Here is an 18,084-nt window from a genome sequence, read left to right as displayed (position 1 = left end):
TGAATGCCAGCGATCTGACCCTCAGCAGACTATTAATCTCCTGGTTCATCCACCACTTTTGATTTGGGTCTATATGGTATGTTCTCGTAGGCACGCACTCCTCCACACAGGTTTTAATGAAGTCAGTGACAACTGTGGTGTAGGATGAATCCCAGAATACTGTCCTGTCCACCAACTCAAAGCAGTCTTGTAAGTGTTCCTCCACATCTCTTGTTCAAGCCTTCTTTGTCCTCTCTACTGGTGCTGCGATCTTTAGTCTCTGCCTATACTCAGGGAGCAGGAGTACAGCCAGCTGATCAGACTTTCCAAATTGTGGGCATGGGGCGACATGGTGAGTGATCTTGATGGTAGTGTAACAGTGGTCCAGTGTGTTGACATGAGGGGCTCTGCAGATACTGGAACTCCAGAGTAACACATTAAAAAAAGCTGAAGGATCTCAGCAGGTCGGGCAGCATCTGTGGAACTGAATAAACAGTCAATGTTTTGGGCCAAGACCCTTCATCAGTACTCGCTGTTTAACTGACTTCTTGTGACCCTGCCAAAAGAGGACACTCATAAACCCCCTTCCCCAAAAAATGACTGTAGCACTCTCTTGCTAATACCAGAATGGGGGGAGGTGGGGAGAGAACACTTCGAACTTGAACTTCAAGAACAGAGAGGAAATTTGTGAATATATGAATATTAATATAAACAATAGAACTCATCACAAAATTATTAAGGTTTAGCATCACTTAAACTTAATCTCAACAAGATCTATTAGATGTGGCAAAAAGGGGATATGAAGGACAGAGAATGTTACAAAGTGAGCACAACATTTTGAAAATGTAAACACTTCATTCAATTCTCCTGGAGATAAAAGACACCCTGCTTCCTCTGATGTCTACCCAATGATTCCCGTGAGGAGTGCCTGACTGTCTGAACATCAGACAAAAAACTATTTAGTTCAGGAGAATTGATTTCCATGTCAGGTGGTGGGTTGTCTGCTAACAATCACTCTCTCTGCCTGTCCACTAAGAAAGGAAACTTAGAGGAGGTAAAGTTCAAAAGTTCAAAGTAGATTTAGTATCAAACTACATATATGTCATGACATACAACCCAGAAATTCATTTTCTTGTGGGCATACTCAATAAATCTATAATAGAATAGTAATCATACTAGAATCATTGAAAGACCCCACCAACATGGGCATTCAACCAGTGTGCAAAAGACAACAAACTGCAAATACAAAAATAAAGAAATAATAATAATAAGTAAATAAGCAGTAAATATTCAAGATAGTGAGAAAGTGAGTTCACAGCTAATGGGAACATTTCAATGAGGTACTTGAGGTTTTTGATGTTTGCGAAGCAATAAAGGTGAGAGGGAGTGCACTCAGAATCTTTGTGGTGCTCCTGTGCTGATGGAGATTGTGAGGAGATGTTTTTGCCAATCCAGACTGACTGGGATCTACAAGTGAGGAAATCCAGGATCCAATTGCACAATGGGGTATTGAGGCCCAGGTCTTGGAGTTTACTGATTAGTTTTAAGGGGATAATGGTGTTAAATGCCGAGCTGTAATCGATAAAGAGCACGCTGATGTGTGCACCTTTGGTGTCCAGATGTTTCAGGGTTGTGTGAAGAGCCGAGGCAGCATCTGGTATAGCAGATCCGGGTTGCCACTCAGACAGGAGCTGATATGCTTCAACACCAGCTTCTCAAAACACTTCATCACTGTGGATGTAAGTGCCACTGGGTGATAGTCATTTAGACAGGTTACCACACTCTTCTTGGGCACCGGTACGATTGAAGCCTACTTGAAGCAGATGGGTACCACACACTGCTGGAGCGAGAGGTTGAAGATATTCATGAACACACCAGCCAGTTGGTCAGCACAGGTCTTCAGTATTCGGCCAGGTACTCCATCCGGACTGAATGCTTTCCTTGGATTCACTCTCTTGAAGGTGGCCTGCACATCATCTGCCGATACTGAGACCAAAGGATCATCAGGAGACGAGGGGGTGTGCGATGGTTCCTCCGTGTTCTGGTGATCAAAAACGAGCATTGAAGACATTGGGCTCATCTGGAAGCGAAGTTCTGCTGTCTATGTTGCAAGATTTAACTTTGTAGGAGGTTATGGTATTGAAACCCTGCCACAACTGTCGAGCATCCCTCATTGATTCCAGTCTAGTCCAGAATCTCCACTTTGTCCAAGGGATGGCTTTCCAGAGATCATACCTGCACCTCTTGTAGCATTCTTCATCTCCAGACTTAAAGGCCTCTGATATGGTTCTGAGCAGATACTGGATTTCATTGTTCACCCGGGGCTTCTGACTGGGGAAAGTCATGAACAAATTTATGGGGATACATTCATCCACAGCCGTTTTAATAAAGTCTGTGACAACCCTGGTGTAGTCGTCCTCAGATGAGTTCTTGCACACAGCCCAGTCCATTGACTTGAGGCAATCCTGTACCGTTCTTCTGCCTCCCGTGACCACCTCTTGGTTGTCTTGATCTCTGGAGCCTTGCTCTTCTGCTCTGTCTGTGTACAGGTAGCAGAGTACCGCCAAATGATCCAACTTGCCAAAATGTGGTCTCAGGAAGGAACGATAGGCATTCATTATTGCAGTAAAGCAGTGGTTTAGAGTGCTGGGACCTCTGGTGCACCAGGTTATGCGCTGGTCATAACTGAGCAGGGCTCTCTTCAAACACATCTGGTTAACGTCACCAATTATAATTTGAAACATGTCAGGGTGAGCTGTTCATTGTATACAATAAGGTATGCAACAGTTCTGTGATTTTTAAAGAAATAATATCAATTCTATCAGTTTTTGTAGTAGAACACCAATATTTCTTTATTGTCTAGTTGTAATGTACAGCCATATCAAAGCCTACATATAGTCTCGCCACAGAAGCTGTGTCAATTTCATGGTGAACGTTAATAATTCTGTTGTATTCATAATGTCAAAATCCAAGCTACAGTAATTCATATTTCCATCTGTCTGTTGCTCTCTCCAATAATCTGAGGAATTTTGATAAGCATTTCTTCAAATTCAAACAAACTTCAAATGTGGTGGTGTAATTTCAGACTTCAATGTCTTGTAAATGAGAACTTTGTGCAACATCGGCACATCCCAGTTAAAATGTCAATTATGCCAGTAGTTCATGCACTTGATTTTGCCTTTGCCAGCTTCAGTCTAAAATGAAACAGGATACTCTAAATATCACTCCTCCTGTCCTGGGCATAGACAAAGCAGGAAATTGATAAATAGCTGTCAGCAAGACCAATGAAATCGGAGTCAAAAGGTTTTCATCCCAATATATTAAGGGGAAACAATAATCATTTACAAAGAAGAGATTTCCATGAGGGTCCTGCAGAAGAGGCATTAAATTACAGTCATATTAATAAAAGGAAGGAAAATGCAAACAGATGCAGGAAGCAAAAGGCCCATTAGTTCCTCCCGCAGGCTGATTTGAAAAAAAAAGAATTGATTAATGAAAGTAATCTTGCAGATTAACTATATGGTGGGTTGCAGTTAATATAACAGATTTCATCATTAGAACATAGGATCACAAGTTCAAAATCATAAAATCCAAATTTAGGACTGATATCCGGAAAGCTTCTTAACATTGAAAATGATCAATACATTGTGTGGTCCTCCAGACAGATATTGGAAATGTAAAGCCTGGAATTGTTTAAGGAACAGTATTAAACATACACTTGTGTATGGAGCAGTGACTTTCACTTCATGAACTACATAGAGTCATAGAAAACTCCGGCACAGAAACAGGCCCTTTGTCCACTCTAGAGTGTGCTGAACCATTCATCTGCACAGTCCCGTTGACCTGCACCCAGACTAGAGACCTTCATTCCCCTCCAACCTATACAAATTCCAAAATACTTTCCGTCTGCCAGGAGTAGATCATTAAATAATCCAACCAAAGCTACCTACAGGAAAGGTGTAAATAAGGTTGAAAGAGTACGGAGAAAACTTACAAGGATGATGCTGGGTCTGGAGGACCTGAGTTATAAGGAAAGATTGAATAAGTTAGGACTTTATTCCTTGGAACATAGAAGATTGAGAGGAGATTTGATAGAGGTATACAAAATTATGAGAGGTATAGAAAGGGTTAATGCAAACAGGCTTTTCCCACGGAGGTTGGGTGGGATGTGGGTTAAGGGTGAAAGGTGAAATGATTAAGGGGAACATGAATGGAAACTTATTCACTCAGGGGGTTGTGAGAATGTGAAATGATCTGCCAGCACAAGTGGTGCATGCGAGCCATATTTCAACATTTAAGAAGAGTTTAGATAGGTACATGGGTGGTAGTGATATGGAGGGCTATGGTCCTGGTGCAGGTCGATGGGAGTAGGCAGTCTAACTGGGCCATGCTGTTCCTGAATTATTGAGTATGTGGCTTCAGGCTTCTGTATCTCCTTCCTGATGGTAGCAATGAGAAGAGGGCATTCCCTGGGTGATAGAGGTCCTTAATGATGGATATCACCTTTTGAGACATCATTCCTTGAAGATATGGAGGTTAGTGTCCATGATGGAGCTGACTAAGTTTACAACCCTCTGCAGCTTACTTCAGTCCCACACAGTAGCCTCTCCCACCCCCCCACACCAGATGGTGATGCAGCCAATTAAAATGCTTTCCACGGTACGTCTATAGAAGTCCCTGCGTGCTTTTGGTGGCATACCTAACTTGGAGTCCTGCAGTTCACAGATTATTGTGTGAATAGTGAAGATCAGGCGAAACGCTCACAGTTGTTTCTGACATCCCTTTCACACAAATGCTGAAAGGAACCCACTTTCTTGCTGCTCAGATCAATTATAGATTTTGCCAGCCTTGTACTTCAGTAGGAGATTTAATACCAATCTATAGATCTTTGCTAGTGTTCTATTAAAGCTAAGAAAATAGAGTGAAAGTGATTAGAGTCATAGAAAAGTACAGCATGAACCATTTAAACTGCCTCCTCCCATTGACCTACACCGGGACCATAGCTCTCCATACCCCTACCATCCATGTACCTATCTGAACTTACCTTAAATGGTGAAATCAAGCTCACATGCACCACTTGTGCTGGCAGCTTGTTCCACACTCTCACAACCCTCTAAGTGAAGAAGTTTCCCCTCATGTTCCCCTTAAGCATTTCACCTTTCACCCTTAAGCCATGACCTCTAGTTGTACCCCCACCCAACCTCAGTGGTAAAAGCCTGTTTGCATTTACTTTTTCTATACCTCTCTTAATTTTGTAAAGGTCTATACATTTTTCCTCTCAATCTTCTATGTTCCAAGGAATAAGATGCTAACCTATTCAATCTCTCCTTATAACTCAGATCCTCCAGACCCAGCAACATCCTTGTAAATTTTCTCTGTACTCTTTCAAACTTATTTACATCTTTTCTGTAGGTAGCCTTGGTTGGATTACTTAATTATCAAATCCTGATAAACAGACAGTATATTGGAATTTCTGTGTGTTTGTTCCTGGGCCTGGCTAAGGATGAGTCCTTGGGTCAGGAACATACACAAGAGACAGTTGACTGTGGGCCAAACTTCCATAGTCATGTCTGTGCGCAAAGGAACATGAGACCTCTTCTCTCTGTGCCTTTGCAGCCTTCAATGTCTCGTCATCGCCACAAGACTAGTTTACTTAAGAATTTCTCTGTCTTGCTCTAAAAGATGTGGAAACATACAACTTTCCCTCATTGAAGGAGAACCTCGTGCATTGTTTTATGATCTCCTGCATAGGATGGGAACGCTGCGATGTCATGATTAAATTGGCAATCCAGAGGGATGGTCTGCTGATCCAGATTCGCATTCATTAAGTGTGGGGTTCATACCGTACATGTCCACCACAGTAGGAATGCAAGTACGAGTAATGGTGCCATTTCTTTTAAACTGTATCACTGATCTGAACTTCAGGGAAGGAAATCTGCCAATCTGGCCTTGTGTGACTCCCAAACTCATGGCAGTGATTGACTTCTACCCTCAAAGATGGCTCAGAAACCCACTTCATTCAAGGTGGCTGATTGACTTGCCATTAACAATCACATTTTAAATGAATGAAATGATTATAACCTCTTTTAGTATAAAACGATACCTTTCAGTTGCTACTTCCCACAGGTCAGCTAGCTAATTATGATAGAAACCTTCATTCATGCTATTATTGCTTAGATAGTTTAGCCTGCAATGTTGTTCCTTATTTTACTATTGGCCTGTATTGCCAGGACAGTGACCAGTCCCAAAGATGAGCTTTGAAGAAAGAAGGACAGCAAAAGGAAGGCTGAGACATGTATCTTGTAAATGTAGACAGCTTAAAGACAATAATTGTCCAGGTTGTAAATTTATCAGTGGCCTTGTACAATATTTTGGAGTCCTTCATTCAAAATGAATGCCAACTTCTATATGCACTCACTGGTGTAAACTGGAGGCTCAAATAGAATAGGTGAGTCCACAGGGCCCGTTTTGTACTGTGGTAGCTACAGTGGGATTGAGTATGAACTCACTGTATTTAGAGCTTACCTACCTTCCTTCTCTGAACTGAACTTCATTAAAAAAATTATGTGTGAGACTATTGACTTTGACCAATGATCTCTGTGGCTCTTGCTCTCAAGATGGTTGGGTACTGGAGAAAGTGATTCCTCTTTCAAAACCAGTGTAGTTGAGGATCTACAGATCACGGAGGCAGAGTTCTCAGAGTAACTTGGGAAGGCTTGAGCTTTCCATTGCAAGAAACAAGGAAAAACCATCTGTAAAGTACACTTGTCATAGTTCAGGACCTCTGGTCATGCCACTGCAGTGGAGGGAGGAAGGAGCAAACTATTCTGATTGGAAATATGTTTATAAACTTATTATTTGGTTGACAAGATGCTCTGAATCAGAAATGAAAGTTCATTTTAATGCTTTAATGCTTAGTCACACTGATTGCTGCAGGGAGAAGAAGCCTTCTCATTTGAACTGAAGGGGTTATTGTCAAGTTTGGCACTTTGCTGTTTGTGGTTCAAATGAATGGGTGGAGGTTGCCACTTTATACTGAAGTTTGTCATGTGCCTGTATACTGGGGCAAACATTAACTGCTGCTGGTCTGTCTGACACTTGTAAGAAGATCACCTGCAAGCAAGTGCTGTCACTTGGTACATTCCAAGGTGCAGGAGTACAGGCAACCCTCAAAGTTATAATAGCTCAGCCTATGGACGTTTATCCTTACAAAATCCATAAATCACTGCTGAAAAGTATTGAGTATATTGGAATATCGTGTGCAGTTCTGGTCTGGTCACTTCACTACAAGAAAGATATCAATAAGATTGAAGGGACACTGTAAATTTACAAAGATGTTGCCTGGACTTGAGAGTCTGAGTGATAGGTGAAGTCTGAGTAGGCTAGGACTTTATTTCCTGGAGCATAAGGAGAATGAGGGGAGATTTGATACAGGTATTATGAAGGGTATAAATAGGGTGAATGCCAGAGGCTTTTTCCACTGATGTTGGATGAGACAAGAACAAAAGATCATGGGTTAAGTCTGAAAATATTTAAGGGGAATTTGAAGGGGAACTTCTCATGAGAATGTGGAACAAAATGCCAATGAAAGTTGTAAATGTGGGGTTAATGGCAACATTTAAGAGAAATTTGGATGAGTACATGGATGGGAGGGGTATGGAAGGCTATGGGCCAGGTACAAGCCAATACGATTAGGTAGAATAATAGTTTAGCATGGACTAGATGGGCCAAAGGGCCTGTTTCTGTGCTGTAGTACTCTATGACTCTAAGTATGGGATACAGAATAAAAATTTGCTCTTTCGAAATTTATATGAACAGAAAGTAAAAACAGCAATTTTTCAACTCATAATTGCTTGATACATGCACAAATGAAGTGCCTTTGCATGATGGGAAATCAGGATATGGACCATTTTGCAGAAACACTTTCCACCCCTGTCGTATGGGCATTATCCGTACATTCTTGGGAATGCATTGGACCTTGGTGGAGAAAGACTGCAGTCTAGGGTCTTGCCACCAGTGGGCACTGAAGGGCCTTGTGTAACAGCTTTTCAAACACTTCATAGGTGTATTTCAGAAGAAAACTCAAGAAAAAATTATTTGGTGGTGCAATGAATGGAGAGGAAAAGGTATACCCATTAGATTTATTGAGTAAAGTGTATTATTGAAATAAACGAACACTGAAGTTAGGCCACCTGAATAAAGATTCGAGAGGGTGTCGAGGTATGGGCCCGAATGCAGAGGAGTTATTTCCCTGAATTATCATATTGGATCACATTAACTCAATGATGGTAGGTTGTTCTTTATTTTGTATAATCATGCAAAGGCAAATGGTACATCTTGGAATAATTGAAAATGACCATGTTTGCTGTTCTGTATGTTCACACAGTGTGAAAGAAGGGAGTTTATGTTTGCACCAAGTTTTGCTTCATTAAAAATCAGCTTGATTCTCCTCTGATGAGGAATCCCATGGACAGTAGACATGTATGTTCTGTTTAATGGTGTTACTTTCCTGCTACTAAGCAATGTGTTACCTCCTGCTCAACAATGCTCAAGATACGCTGTGAGTTAAAATAACCACTCTTCAGTAAGGCATTGATGGCAGAACCCCATTTGTATATGGCTGTGTTTTCCATAGAACACCCTGATTTTCATTACTAACAAGGCAAAAACAATCATACCTGCAACAATTCACCAGCCTCGGGGTAAGGAGAGAGAAAATTGAAAGTCAATCCTGCTGCTGATTGACAATGTTCCACACAGGATTCCACTAATGAATATAAAGGAGCAGTTCTTAAATTTGTTTATTTAAGTGTATGTAATCGCATTGCCATTTACAACATAATAAAGTCGATGAAAAAGGGGAAGGCAAGGCATTGTAAATGAATAAAATCAAACTACAGAGCATTTGGTTGCAGAGATCAGATTATACGTGTGCTTGTGCTAAGTGAAATACTGCACTTTGTTAATGAGACTCTTATTTAAGTATCATGTCAAGAAATCTAGCGTTATATTTCCAAGGCTAGAGAATGATCAGCAACTACAGATTCTGAACTGTAGTAACACTCTGAATTAATATCAGGTGCATTTATTAATAGCCAGATGAATGTATTCAAAACTGATGGATCAAGTGCCTGGAAATCTATCTCTATCCCCTTTTAATTAATAATTCAAAGAGAAATCTTTGTCACTTTTGCTGCAAGTTGGAGTATTACTTGCTGGCTACCCTAGAGATCAGTTGCATTTTCATCTGATTTCAGCTTAGTATGTGGGTAAGGTTGGAACAAAGGGGTAAAATATCTCATTTAATATCTCAGTGCAGTACTTTAAGTAACCAGTGATCGACATTCTATTAATTATTATGTAGCATCATGCACTCTGTTGATTATTTTTCTTGTCTGGTGATCTAATTAACTGATACTTTGGCAGCATAATGTTTAAATGCAATTTAAACAAATTACCTCAGCCAACGTTAGGCAACGTGTTTGAAAAACACTTACGGAAGTCTAGGATTATGAGACATCAACTGGCCTACAAACTAATAAATGAGGTTACTAATTCTGGATAATAATCATTCAGTCCCCAGATGCATGTGTGCGCCAGATGTTAGGAATTGAAGAGTAACAGCAGTATTATTTTGATGACGCAAACACGGCCTATCAGCTGTGTTCTGATGGGCTGGATCTCACTGTGCTGCTCTCTGTTCAATAGATGTAACCTATTGCAATAATTCTTTTCATTGCCTTTGCTTTCAGCAATACAGATGTGCACACTGTGGCGTCATTGCTCAAGCTGTATCTGCGGGAGCTGCCAGAGCCCGTCATCCCCTATGCTAAGTATGATGAGTTCCTCTTGTGTGCCAAGCTCCTCACCAAAGAACAAGAGACTGTAAGAATTTTACCTCACCTTTGACTGAAATTCAAAAGAATCTGAGCCTGTGTTTCCATTATAACCAATTGTAAACAATTCTTATAATTGAATTCTTCCCATAATCTACCTCTCCTTTCTCTTACCCTCATTCCAAGCCCATCCAGCTTTATGCCACTCTCCAATGCTGACCAATAAATTTAAGACCAGTAATATATGGCTATACAGATGAGAGTATGTGCCATTTTGATTGGCACATATAATTGGCCTGTACGCTGCAGCACTGTGGACTTGTGCCGATGAAAGATTGCCTGTGATAATTGTGAGACAATCCTTGAGTTTGCAAGTGTTTTGAAAAGGAATTCTAGCATCATTTAAACAGCAGCAACACAGTATGGAGAAGAGATCTGTCAGACTGACCAATCAAAATAGCCTCTTCCTCCAAGGCAGTAGAAACAAATGAATAACAAGTGACTGTCTGGGGCCATGGGGAAACCAGACTCCCACCAGACTCTGTGCAGACAGCAGGGTGCTCCTGGCATTATCGGTGTGCCTCCTTGTTTGAGCTAGCATTTTCAGATTTGCTTTGTCAAAGGACAGAACCACTGGCTAGGAACAAAAAGGTGCACAAAGTCGTGCTGTTTCTTACAAGTACATGATAAAATTCCATGCAATGCTGAAACAGGTCTGTGAGGTGTTGCTCTGAGTTGTGGATGAAGTTTACCAACACCATAAACATTTACCAGTATTGTATTTAACGTGTCCTTCTTAGAAATTAGTGGAAGATAAAATGCTTTTGTTATACTCGTACTTGTGGTCAGTTTACCATTCACCACCACAGATCAGGAAATGCTTTAACTGTAGTACATGTTGAACATAAACAGAGAATGCTGCAGGTTAGTCAGCAGGCAAGCAAGATTAATAATTTCAGTTGTGACCCAACCTCAACTCAAGGCTACTGATGAATAGTCACTTGGACAGATTATCAGCGATTTCATGCACAGGTTCTGTGACTGGCTTTCCATAAATTAACATATTAATACATAATTTTTCAGAGATACATACTTTTATATCTTTAATATGTGTGCCAATATTCACATGGTCAGTAGTGCTATGGTAAAGGGGACGTAAGAGATTCTGGAATCTGGAGTGAAAACGCAAACTGGTAGAAGAATTCAGAGGATTGGACAACAGTGTGTGGGGGGGAGGGAGGGAAGGCACTGCCAAGGTTCAACCCAAAACATTAATAGTTCCTTCCCCCCCACCCACCACAGAATCCAGATTCTCCTCAACCTATTGACTTCCTCCAGCAGTTTTTTGCTATTGAAGTAGATTGTTGTCTCAGGTAGTGCCTGCTTTTATGAATGCACAGAGTGTTATACATATATATTTTATAAAAATCCAATTTGCATTGAAAAAATTGATAATTTCAGTGGTCATTGACTGTGAGTTAATTTCAAATACTTTCCTATCTGAATAGGTTACTGAACTTCTAAAATGTTGACAACTGTAAATTTCTTTCAATTCTGAAAGAACTTAAAGGTCTTCATCTCTTTAGTCATCAGCCTCTGCTCATTGTCTCTGACTGATATAATAACATCCCAAAGTCAAAGAGTGCAAGTACTAGAAATGTAAAACTTAAGGAAAAAATACTCACAAGGTCAGTCTATGCCAATGGAGGGAAGCAGAGTTATTGATTCAAGTCAAAGACCTTTCATCAAAAGCCTCTCCTCAGGAACAATCCTGTTGATGGTTCTATTCCTTATGATTAAGGTCTCAAAGAAAAGATCTACAAAATATGCTCTTAAGCTCACTGAAACTCTCCTGTTTAAACTTAATCTTACTTCCCAATCCATCATGTTTCTGATGGTTTTCAAACTACTGCTCCAATAATCTCCCTCTCGGCACATATCCCTGCGCACAATCTAAATACTACACCTACCCTTACACCTCCATTCAGGGCCATGGCAGTCCTTCCAGCTGAGGCAACACTTCACCTGCGAATCTGCTGGAGTTGTCTATTGCGTCCTGTGTTCCCGATGCAGCCTCCTCTACACTGGTGACACCCGTCGTAAATTGGGGGACCGCGTTGTCGAGCACTTCCGCACCATCCTGCACAAGTGGAACTTCCCAGTGGCCAAACATTTTAATTCCGATTCCCATTCCGATATGTCAGTCCATGGCCTCCTCATTTGCTAAGACGAGGCCACCCTCAGGGTGGAGGAGCATCACTTTATATTCCATCTGGGTAGCCTCCAACCTGATGACATGAATATCGATTTCTCCCTCCAGTAAACAAATTTCACCCCCCCCCCATTTCCCACTCTGTCCTTTTACCTCTTCCCACATGCCTATTACCTCTCCCTAGGTCCCCTCCCCCTTCCCTCTCTCCAATGGTCCACTCTCCTATCAGATTCCTTTCTCTCCAGCCATTCACCTTTCCCGCACCCCTGGCTTCGCCTCTTACCTTCCAGCTAGCCTCCTTCCCCTTCCCCCTCACCTATTTACTCTGGCATCTTTCCCCTTTGTTCTCGGTCCTGAAGAAGGTTTTCAGCCCGAAACGTCAACTGTTTATTCACTTCCATAGATGCTGCCTGACCCGAGTTCCACTAGCATTTTTGTGTGTTGCTACTGATCCAATTTATCACAGTCTTTTGTGCTCAGAGTTTACAAACTTCTTCATTGGTATTGCTTTTTTATATATTGATTACACCAATAAGGATTTCATTATCTCCAACTTTTATTAAAATTTACATTATTCTGAAAGTGTATGCAAATATATAAAGGTAAAGATTGATTCATCCTTGCAAACCCATTAATAAGACATCTAGCACATGATGCAAGTGTTAAGGCAGGACTGAATTCATGTTAAGTGCAGCTGTTTTTGAAACTTGATTCACATTTGATTGATTCACACTTTATCTCAGTGCTAAAGTTGTGTAGAGGACCAATGAACTACAGTTGAAGAGAATGCTTCATGTCTTTCAGGGGATGAAGGAGCTAATTAAACAAGTGAAGACCCTCCCTCCTGTGAACTTCAACTTACTTAAGTATATCTGCAGGTAAGCCTGCTGAGTGCTAAGTATTTAGAGGTTCAAATACGTGACGGAAAATAAAGTTAGTCAATGTAAGTTGGTGGTCTGATGCTGCAACACTGTCAAGCTGGAAACACTATGGTCTCCTAGAAATGGACAAACCAGTTTATCATCTTGACGAGCAAGTCCAGGCCTTCCAGATCCATAGAGTTAGATAGACTTAATTATTCTGAGTGGATACAAGTGAAAAGTTTGATTCTATCTTGACTCAGATATACTGATCAGGGCTATTTAACAGCATTGTTTGATGATTCAGTGAGAGGTGACAGAATACACTGCAGAAAATGACACCTGTCAGCCATGTCAAATGGGACACGCTGCCTGATAAGCAGTGGGACTGCTCAGGCTTGGCAGGTCATAGTACTGGTTTTCCTAACCGGCACGTTGAGCGAGACAAAACATTGAGCCAAGAACTTTCAGGGGATCCACCTTGCAAAGTTCCATCAGCTCCCACCTGCTGCCAGCTTACTTTAGGGGTGAGGACCTCCCACAAATCAATCACAGATTTAGAAGCACCCATCCATTGGTAAGAAGACAGGTGGCAAAGTGGGAAATCAAAAATCTGCAAATGGTGTAACTTTAAAATAAAAATCAAAAATATTGGAAACTCTCAGCAGGTCAGGTAGCATTTCTGGGAAGAGCAAGAGAGTTAACAGTTCAGGTCGGATTCCTGCTCGGAACTGGAATGCAAGTTTTCTTTAAATTGCAGGGAAGTTGAGAGAGGGGTGGATGGGCAAAAGTGATATATCTGATAGGGTTGTTAAAGTGATTTTCATATTTATGGACCTCTCTGGTTAATAGATGAATGAAGTTAGTTAGAGAAAGGGGAGAGAAGGAACAGATGTGAAGTTGTTGCTGAAACTTGAAAGCAAAGGGGAAATGCTAGGAATGCCCGGTAAAACAGGCAGTGCTTGTTGAGAAAGAAGAAACAGAGTAAATATTGCAGATGGATAACCTACAGCAGAACTGACCAGATCTGATACAAACAGAAAAAGTGAATTATTTGAAATAGTTATATTTGATTTTGAGACCTGGAGGTTCAATGTGCCCAGAAAGATGCTGAGACACTGTTCTTCATTTCATATCGGGCCTCATTAGAACAGTAAAGGAAGTTATAGAGAAATAGACCAGAGCGCAAGAGGGATGGGAAAGATGGCAAGGAATGCCCTTTGGACCTGTTTCTTGTTTAAATATCTTTCTAACTTCTGAAAAGCAGTTAGTTGGGGAAGAAAGAGTCTATGTTCTTCTATTTCCCAGTCCCTTTTCAAGCCAAATTATGCTCTATCAAACTCTATATTCTGGCTTGTGTCCCTGTTCCATGAATAACTTCAGTAAAGAACTTCACACTGTTTCTCCCTGGATCATATTGGCATGGTGAAGATAGCTGGCTGGCACAGGCCTTGTGGGAGGCTTCCACGTAAACCACAAATTCTCAGCAGCTTCTATAGTCTTCATAAGGATTTGATTACATGCTCGAATGCTAGTTATGACACAAGGGGTCCCCAATACAGTGGGAGCTTGTCCTGAAATTCACACGTAGGTTCCAGAGTTTTAAGAAAAGTGAAGCATCACCATTCAAAGTTGCTGCAGTGTTCCCGGCTGGAGAACGTTTGTTGCTACTGGCAGGATCTAACTAATATTGTCAAGTGGTACTGCTAGATTTCCTCCGAGGATCACTAGTTCATTGCAATCATGTGGCTTATTAGAAACCTTCTTATGATTAAAGGCAAATCACATTGAGGCAGGGCTGGATCACAAAGCAGCTATATCCTTCCCCTTACATTTGTTGGAGAATCAATTGACATCCTCTGATAGTCCAGTGGTTATTGTGGCCATTTCTGCATTGAATTATAGAACAGAATCATCTCAGCCCCCTGTAACAAGCACATTCAGCTTATCGACTCCACACTAGCTCCCTGTCCCAGTCCGTGCAGTCCCAGTCATCCGTCCTTTCAGCCGTTGCCCAGTAAATGATTGTCTCTCAGAAGTGCCCATCCAAGCGCATTTTGGAACCCATGGTTTCCACCACCTTTATAGGCACGGTGTTCAGATGGTATTATTCTCTGTGTAAGATAGCTTTGCCATTCATCTTCTTGGTATCATGATATTAACTTTCAAATTACCATTGAAGTTGAGTTCAGTTCCATGATTTGTCATGACGCTGTTGAACTTGCAGTTGTTGTTTGTTGCCATGAGGCCAACACGGCTGTGGCCTTTCTCCGTTGTGCGGTACCGTTATCATCGAAGTGGGGTGGACTCAGAGGGGATCCAGCAGCTGGACAGCAGGTTCTTTGAGGTGTTGTGGGCTTTCAGCAAGAGCAGACTGGCATTCCACCACAAAATGTTGCCTGCTGATCTGACATACTCCCCAGTTCAATGATAAAGCATGCGTGTACGAAGCAGTATCAGAATTTCACTTCAACGCATTCCGTACTTGTTGAAACCACATCACATTGCTAAACAGGAGTGACAACAAAGGGTGTAAAATGCTTAGGGGCTCAGAGCCAAAAGATCCCATAATAACTCTACAGGGCAGCAGGTGAATGAGATGCCACCATCTGCAGGGTCCCCTCCATTTCACAGACTATCCTGACCTGGAAGTGCATGGGTTTTCCTTCCTCATTGATGTGGCAAATTCCCATAAGTGCTCACATTGCAGCCTTCCCCTTGAGGATGCAGCAGATCAAGAAGCTGCCTCTTCAGTACCTCCTTGGAGCTGTTCAGATTGAGCAATAAATGCTGCCCTGCATAAACACTAACATCTGTGAATGAGTTAAAAAAAACAAAACAAACTCAAGTGGTCTCATTCAGTCTGTGCCCAAATTCTACTGATATTCAGCAACTGGAGGTCAATGGAGCTGATTGCTAATAAGGTAGTTCTTCAGGAAAATAGTACAGGTTTGATTTTCCATGGAAGTTCTCCCACTTTTTTGGGAAATCCATAGAAACTCAAAGGAAATGGAGTTTCTACTTATAGGAGAATTTACCATCATATCAGCCCTGAATAGATGTCAGTACAATAGGTAAAAACGTAGCTGGAGGAGGACTAGAGGTTGTGTGCAGTGAGACTCTATGCGTATTGGACAAAGCCCTGAGGTTTCAATGTTCCACTGTGGAGGTGGGGGCAGGGGATAGACACAGAGACAAGACTGAGGTATGGACACTGGTTGGAGATTAGTGGAAGACAGGGAGAAGGTAAGTAGGGGTAAGTGGTTCCTGGATAGGCCAATGAAATGATCAAAAATTAGGGGGGAGAGGTTTCCTGAGGAGGTAATTGGAGGGATCCAAGGAAAAGTTAGGGGAGAGCTTGGGGACAGATCTGAGGGGAATTAACAGATTAAGGAAGGAATGTACTGTACATGGAGGAAGATCATTGCCTTGGACTCCCTTTAATCAGTTCAATTAGAGCCAGGCCCTTTGGACAGGACTTGGCTCTCAGATTACACCAGTTCAGAGTTTGTACACAGGATTTTGTGCAGGTGATATCTGTTGGGAGCTGTACAGTATTTAACAGCATTGCACATACCTGTGGACCACATGTACTGACAAAATATCTGAAAATTCATGCAGTGTTCCTAGGTGACCTGACTCAACCAGTGATCTGGACTTTAATCAGTTTGACTTGATTAGTACATAAGAACAATTTTTTCCTCTCATGATGCTAAGGCTGAAACGATCCTATTACCTGAGCACAATAACAGCACCAGAGAGAATGTAAGGCACTTTCCGTGATCCACTAAAACGTTCTTCAATGCTGGATTTGACATGCAGCAGTTTATACTGATTCAGTGCTGACTGATTAATTTTTGCAGGTTCTTGGATGAGGTCCAGTCTTATTCAGATGTAAACAAAATGAGTGTTCAGAACCTGGGAACAGTGTTTGGGCCAAACATATTGCGTCCAAAGGTTGAAGATCCAGTTACAATTATGGAAGGTAATTTTAAAGATCTGCTTTGTTTTACAGTTGACTCTGCCTGTGTGTGGTGTGTTTAAGCTTGTCCTTTGGATGGCTGCCACCTGCGGCCGTGCTGAAATCCAAACAGGTCCATTAGGATGACTTTATCATTGTTGCTACTGAGGAGGATCCGGGGAGACCCGGGGGGGGTGGCGGTTTATATTTAAATATTTGTTGATTCCTCTTTTATCCAAAGAATTGTCTGTATAAACCAAGGAGACAAGAGGACATTAAACTTAATAAATAATGAAAAGGGTAGTGATCTGTGTTATTTATTTATTGCTATACTTTGTGGAATAGGCCATTCTGACCCTTTGAGCCACACCACCTTAAAACCCCCAAGCCTAATCAAGGGACAATTTACAATGACCAATTAACCTACAACCAGGGGGAATGTCCAAACTCCTTACAGGCAGTGGCAGGAATTGAACCTGGGTCACTGGTACTGTAAAGCACTGTGCTAACAACTACACAACCGTGCACTTGCACTCTTGTCTCAGACCTCCAGCACTGCAGAGCCACTGCCAGTATCTCTTACCCTGGCACTGTCTGTAAGGAGTTGTGTGTTCTCCCATCACCATGTGGGTTTCCTCTGGGTGCTCCGGTTTCCTCCCACATTCCAAAGATGTACAGGTTAGTAGGTTATTTGGTCATTGTAAACTGTCCTGTGAATACGCCAGTGTTAAATAGGCGGGTTACTCAGCAGTGCGGCTCTTTGGGTTGGAAGTGCTTGTTTTGTGCTGTATCTCCAAATAAAACAAAATAAATCAATAAATAAATTGGCCAATGCCACCTTGTTGATGTGCTCTAACAGGTCCAAACTTGAGGACGATTGCCTTATCTGTCTACAGTTTGACTTCTGTGGAAAAGACAGTCCATCATACTGCCCAGAAGTCAGTGAATTGTGAATCTCCTCCATGGCTTGTAGTTGAAGAGTTACAAGAGAGAATAATTGATTTTAACTCAGATTACCAATTTGATATTTTTATACTGGTGGATGTCTGTAGATTACAAAAGAGAAAACCTATTTGAGGGTCCTTGAGTGAATTCCAGCTGCTTTTGTACAGATGGGTGTTGGAAGCTCAACTGTTGTTGCACAAATAGAGCCAGGCTCCTTGAACATTATGACTGGGTTTAATAGTGGGTACCAGCTTGTGGAAAACTTGCCCCATCACATTTGGATCTCAGCCA

The 18,084-nt window shown here is 41.6% G+C and overlaps 1 protein-coding gene across 5 annotated transcripts in view; it reads left to right on the top strand.

The window, feature by feature from the left end:
- arhgap24 (Rho GTPase activating protein 24) overlaps positions 1–18,084 on the top strand; it is a 471,388-nt gene that overhangs the window by 437,071 nt on the left and 16,233 nt on the right. For all 5 annotated transcript variants that reach the window (XM_072253124.1, XM_072253125.1, XM_072253126.1 and 2 more), the window contains 3 exons: positions 9,732–9,864; positions 12,832–12,905; positions 16,751–16,872. In XM_072253124.1, coding sequence (XP_072109225.1) covers positions 9,732–9,864; positions 12,832–12,905; positions 16,751–16,872 — 329 coding nt within the window. The remainder of the gene's footprint in view (positions 1–9,731; positions 9,865–12,831; positions 12,906–16,750; positions 16,873–18,084) is intronic.

Source organism: Mobula birostris, chromosome 3, assembly GCF_030028105.1.
Source record: "Mobula birostris isolate sMobBir1 chromosome 3, sMobBir1.hap1, whole genome shotgun sequence".
Classification (NCBI taxonomy): Eukaryota; Metazoa; Chordata; class Chondrichthyes; order Myliobatiformes; family Myliobatidae; genus Mobula; species Mobula birostris.
This window is presented reverse-complemented; position numbering and strand designations above follow the sequence as displayed.